This window comes from Chelonoidis abingdonii, chromosome 2 (genome assembly GCF_003597395.2).
Source record: "Chelonoidis abingdonii isolate Lonesome George chromosome 2, CheloAbing_2.0, whole genome shotgun sequence".
NCBI classification, from domain to species: Eukaryota; Metazoa; Chordata; order Testudines; family Testudinidae; genus Chelonoidis; species Chelonoidis abingdonii.
The window spans coordinates 95,196,373-95,202,372 of record NC_133770.1 but is presented as its reverse complement, the minus strand read 5'-3'; the positions used below and the strand labels follow the sequence as shown (position 1 = coordinate 95,202,372).

Genomic DNA, 6,000 nt, shown 5'->3' with positions numbered 1-6,000 from the left:
CTGCTTAGTTTTCTGACAGGCCCAAGTTTGTGTTACTGTCAGCACTGTGGAGCCAACACGGCTATGGAAAGGTGAGCTACTTTTGCTTCTGCCTTAGGGGCACACACACAAAAATTGCCTGATACGTTTTGCTTCTCTTCTCCGATGTGCTGGTTAAGATGAATGCAACAGGAAGGAGCACAGTGTGAGTTGGAGACAACTGGCTGCATTGGCTTGGAAGTGGAGTAAACATGATGGAGATGCTATCGAGATGAGAACTACACGAGAGCAAGCTGTGGAAGTGTTGGAAAGCAAAGCATCCCAAGGCCCCCACTCCAAACAAAAGCTATTAATGCCACCTCCATCCTCTTCAGTGTGTTTAGAGAGCACCATGTACAACAAACTGAGCAAACTCCCCTTAATGGCTGCTACAGTCCCTTGTGAAGAGGGCAAGAGGCCTATGCACCATTTATATCTCCATCAGTCCCCATGGGACATAATAGAACCACAGAATATCAGGGTGGAAGGGACCTCAGGAGATCATCTAGTTCAACCCCATGCTCAAAGCAGGACCAATCCCAAGACAGATTTTTGCCTCAGATCCCTACATGGCCCCCTCAAGGGCTGAGCTCACAATCCCACGTTTAGCAGGCCAATGCTCAAACCACTGCACTATCCCACCTGTACTTTACATGCTCTCACACAGAGCTGAAATTCACTTACCATACATAGCCAGGACTCAAAAGCATCTGGGCTGTTTCCTCCATGCTGTAGACTTCTCCTTACTCCAAAAGAGCTCCTCTTTCTGCTTACAAACAGCTGCTCTGCATGCAGTTTCCTGCCTTTCTCCTGGGGAACCTCACTGGCCTGCAGCCCTGCCTCACCAACTTTCCCTGGAGAGCCTGTCCAGCAGGAAGGCTAATGTTCAGCTAGCATCAAACCTGCTCTGCTAGCAATCTCTGCACATTATGACCCTAGATATTCTCCCCAGGCCATTTTATAGCCACTTTTCTGATTGTACCACAGTTTAAAGGCTGCCATCAACATGCTGGACCAGATCCTCAGCTGGTATAAATCAACATAGCTCCATTGACTTCAGTGCCACTCCACTGATTCACACCAGCTGTGAAGCTCTCCCATTTAACTTTTATTTCATTAGCTAAAAGGTAAATTCAGTCTCCAGCCATTTCTACAGGAGGAAAATATTAAGAACTAAAAAAAAGCAAGAAAAACTCTATGAATTTTCTCCTGCTGATAGGTTGTTCATATAGGCCTGGATTCTGCCACCCTTACTGATGTTGAGTAATACCTGACTTTGCAAGTGATCAGTTGATTTCAGTGGGATAGAGGGATTAGATCCCACTCACCATGAGTAAAGATGCCAGAATCAGGTCCATGCAGCCCTAGGCATTAGCAAACCTCTTGGATGCTATTTCAAACTTTGGTGGTCACTCACTTTGTGACTTCAGGCAAGTCACCGTGCCTCAGTTTCTCTGCATGTGTGAAAATGGGACTCAAAGGACATATCTTTGTAAAATCCTCTGAGATCTATGGCCCCAATCCTGCAAACATTCATGCATGGATTTAAGAAGCCAATGGGATTACCCCTGTACTGAAAGTTTAGCATGTGCACAGGGTTTCCAGAACCAGAGTGTCTCTGAATGGAAGGTGCAATATAACTGCAAACTTTGTATTAAATCTTTTGCTTTATGAAACATTTAGGAAAGGGTTACACTACAGTATGTTTCATGCTTAACATTTCCCCCTTAACTTGAAAGCTAATAGAAGAGTCTGTAACAAACATTAAGAATACTTCATGAAGTAATCTTCTATTTGCTATTCAAAGTTCATTTTTCTTAGTAGTGTTTATTTTCTCCCCAACCTTAAACCAACAGTGTAACTGAATTGGGTGTGTTTCTAAAACTGGAAAAGGAGAGTGAACAACAAATTTCTTCTAAGAACCTGGTCAGTCTGTTGCAAATTCTCTTTAGACAAAGAGTTTGGTTCTGACTTCACTTACTCTGACATACCTCTCACGATCTTCAGTGGAGTTAACCCAGGATTTAGAGCGGTGTGAGTTCAGAATCAGGTCCAAAGAGGTTTATTTTATTCCAGTTTCCTTTTTTTATTTAAGAAAATCTGTTCAGAATAATTGTGTCTGCAAAAGAACAATGTGTATGTGCGAGTGATATCACTTTACTACTAACTAAGTGTTCAGACATTATTTGCAAAAGCCAGTACAATGAAAGTGGTGTGGGGAGATTAATGTATTTTCTTTTAAGCACTCACTTATAATAACCCACTCAGATAGAAAGCTGTGATTTATTTTTTCTCCATAGCACAATGTTATAAACCTTTTCTCTTCATGAATCGTGAAAATGTGCTGGATCATCTGTTAGAGCCTAGAACAGAGTGCACCTTAGCAGACCATTTGGCAGGGCTACGGCTCCTTTCAAACTCACCACATTCTTTCAGTAAATGCTGATTTGCTTTTTCATATCCTGGTTGGCTTTATGTCTCTTGCTTTTCAATAATTACTTTGAGAATTGTGCATATGTGCAAATGTAGTGCTTGGCTCCAGCCATTAGATTGACAGCCTGTTGACTGAAGTCCTCTCGCCACAGGACAGGCAAGGGAAACAAACTTCCCCTAGCACTGCCCCACACTTCACACCATGTTCAAGAAAGGACTGTCCAGACAGATCTCATTTAATCATTTCCCTAACATGGTGGTGGCCTTGGGCATTGGTGCACCTCAGTCCCTCCTGTTCTCTGCCTGTGGCCCATAACAGTCCAGTCTCCGGTGGGTGTAATACTTTCTGGTCTACTTTCAGTTGTCGGGTTTAGTGTGTGGGGGCTGAGTGGTATTAATGGCCTGTGATATACAGAAGATCAGATTAGATGAGCTTGTGGTCTCTCCTGGCCTTAAGCTTCATGACTCTAGGACTGTATTCCCTCTGCTCTCAGGAAAGAAAAAGTTAGGGCTTACCTATCCGATGTGGTAGTGCATATCAGTGGGGTGTGAATTTGAATGTGCACCAAAGTGTTGCATACTAATGGCCTGTGTAGACCCTGCTGGTGTGCACTAAAAGTTCTCTTGGGCATGTTAATTTAGTCCTGGCTGAGGATGTTGATTAGCATTAGAATTCACAGCCCACTGACGTACACCACTGCATTGTGGAGACAGCTGTTTGTTAAAAATGCTAACTCATGGATAAATACTATGGGCTAGATTGTCTCCAAGACCACCGCAAATTCTCTGCTCAGCCGTACCAGGGTTATTCAGATTACAGCTCCATCTGCAGGGTAGGAAGCAGGGGCTGCTCCGCCAATATTTCACCCTGTGAGCAAGGAGTCAGAGAGGAGAGCAACTTTGGCTCTACCCACTCATTGCCAGCTTGAGTAGCTGGCTGGGTGCACGGGGGAAGTAAGCTGGATTCTGAAAAAGGATGAACTAAATTACTCTCCACTTCAAGCGCAACGGGAGAATGTTTGCCTCTCTGAGATCAAAGGACTCAAACTAGCCCTATATAATCCCCAGTTCAGATCATGTATTGGTAGGAAAGAAATGTTACATCATGGCAGTTTTTGCAAGTGTTAAACTATACTCAACAAATCACTGACAGTTTCCAAGGTGTCTCTTTTCTCTTTTTATGGTCTCCATTATTGCTTCACTTTACAAGGAATCACTTAAAAACTTCAACAACAACAAAAGCCCTGTTCCACTGGGTTTTAACAGAGATAACGTGCCGTAGTAAAAGTGCATTTTATTTTCTGTATGATTCTCCTCCAAGTCCTCAGGCGTGAAAGCGTCCATTGCGTCCGTAAAAAGTTACAAATCGCTCTGCTGCAGTGAGATACCCTAAAACACCCATGAGGGGCACTGGGAGGGTGGGGAGGGGTAGGGGAGAGACATCATCAGAAGCAGAGGCTGATGCTTTCTAAATGGGGTGGGGGGGAGGCAGTTCTGCTTCACACTTGAGCCTCAAGCAATGGGATCTTCTCACTGGGTCCTGTCAACCCCTAGTTCATCATCGTTCATGTTTAATGTTTGAATTACTGCGTTCCACAGTTACCCCGTTTCCATTTCGGGTCACCTCTTTTCTGTTCCAGTCCTTTTCCATGTAAAATTCAGCTAATACAGGGCAGTGTTCTGAAGCCACTCCTCCCCAGGACCAGTTATCAGGGATCCATATATTTGTAAGGCCTTCTCTCACAACAGCCCAGTGACCTGCATGCAGAACAATTGCAGAGACAAAGATCAGTATGGAAAGAAGCTAGAGGAAAGCAGCTTAATTCACATAAGGCCTAGGGCCCAATTCTGCAAACACTTATGCACATGAGGAATCTCCCTCCGACTGACATCAAGGGGGCTGCTGCTGAGGTAACACTATCCAGGGGTGAGTCAAGATGCCATTCTGGAAGGGGTCATATAAAGAAGGTGTTTTCAAACATTGTCTCCGCTGATAGAGACATTTTACCTGTGAAGACCTTTTTCAAGCTTCGACTGATCCAGATGTTATCCAGTGACTTAGATCCCTGAGGATTCTTTGTGCTGATGTTTGTATATGTATTTGCAGGGACTAGGTGATGGAACTTTTCTTTTCTCAAAAGATCGAGGTCACTGCTGTCTGGGGCTTGGTTAAAATCTCCTAAAATGATCACATCTTTTTCTCCTAGAAAAATTAAAAGGACAAGAAAAGGATGGAGAAAAAAAATCAGTGATTAAATATGGGATGTGGGAAAAGAAATACAATCACTAGTAGTGATGCTGAATTTACTTTGCATAGCGCTGTTTGTTTTTTTAACATGACATGATAGGGTTAAAAACCTTCTATTGTGAACACACACATTAGCTTACCTATCTTACTAATAGCCACGCGGTTTATGACAATTCATAAAAAGAATCTGGAAATCCAATATACATTGCACAATTTATGCTGCTTGTTTCCTTTTTGAATTTCCCTCATCACAACTATGTCTGGGGAACTATCCATTTGTACACAATGACAGGCTGACCCTACCACCATGTGGTGGTAAATCTGATCTTGTAGATCTTAGGAATCTTAAGCGTTGTAAAAGGTGGGAGGGTTTTGTTTGCTTGTTTGTTGTTTTGTTTTAAACAAGATCTACATTTTGGGCCAAATATGCCCTGATGCTGTCCTTTTACAGTTTTGCCACCAAGACATTTTTGTGAAAATACAAAGAAGGGTGCGTCTTCCTAAAGGATGGATCAGTGCCAGAAAAACATGAGAATGCAGGACACTCATTCTAAAATTGTAGATTTAAGAAATTTAAAAAAATCACCAGGTCTAGCAGCCTGTGAGACTGGTGGCAAAAGCAGCAGTTGTGACCCCTTGCAATTCATAATCCAGGATTCTATAAATCTATAGAAGAAATGAAACTTGTATTTATTTGCCTATGTGATTCAATGGATTTTGTGGAACTTTGAGATGCCTCAGAGTTTGTCTAAGGTTGAGATTATGAAAGGAACTAAGGATGTTATGCGCTCAACTTCTTTAGGCTCCTTTAAAAATCTCACCTTAAATATATGTGGAAAATTGTCTAGATTCCAAATATTTTATTTTTAAACCTCATCTTCATTCCTGAAATATTCTGCTGCTTTGACACCAGTGTAGCTCCAAGGCTATCACTGAAGATATCTTTGATTACGCTAATGTAAGAAGAGAATCAGTCTCTAGATATTTGTGTCTCTTCCATCCCTTGATAAAAGACTCCTCTGGTACCTAACTCAGACCACTCTCAGGGCTGTGGTGATGACCTCAGTGATGCTGGTGTCCAACAAAAGAAGTCATTGCATTATAACCTGGTGAATGACTACGAGTAAACTGCTAAAAAGGACACAAGTGTGCTAAAATAGCCTGAAATTTGACCTCAGAAAATCTGATGGAGAATATCGTGTGCATTAATAATATGTGTGTTTGTTAAAATTTGCCATTCTTTGAGAATGAGTTTATTTCAAATATCTGCTATTGACGTACCAACCTACAACTACTGTCAC

General features: G+C 42.3%; 1 protein-coding gene across 1 annotated transcript in view; it reads right to left on the bottom strand.

Annotated features, from left to right (window-relative positions):
• Positions 1 to 3,615: 3,615 nt before the first annotated feature.
• EEPD1 (endonuclease/exonuclease/phosphatase family domain containing 1) overlaps positions 3,616 to 6,000 on the bottom strand; it is an 88,320-nt gene continuing 85,935 nt past the window's right edge. The window contains exons 6-7 of the mRNA XM_032785452.2: positions 4,460 to 4,654; positions 3,616 to 4,209 (exon numbers count right to left, since the gene is read on the bottom strand). Of these exons, the coding sequence (XP_032641343.1) occupies positions 4,010 to 4,209; positions 4,460 to 4,654 (395 nt within the window). The 3' untranslated portion in view covers positions 3,616 to 4,009. The remainder of the gene's footprint in view (positions 4,210 to 4,459; positions 4,655 to 6,000) is intronic.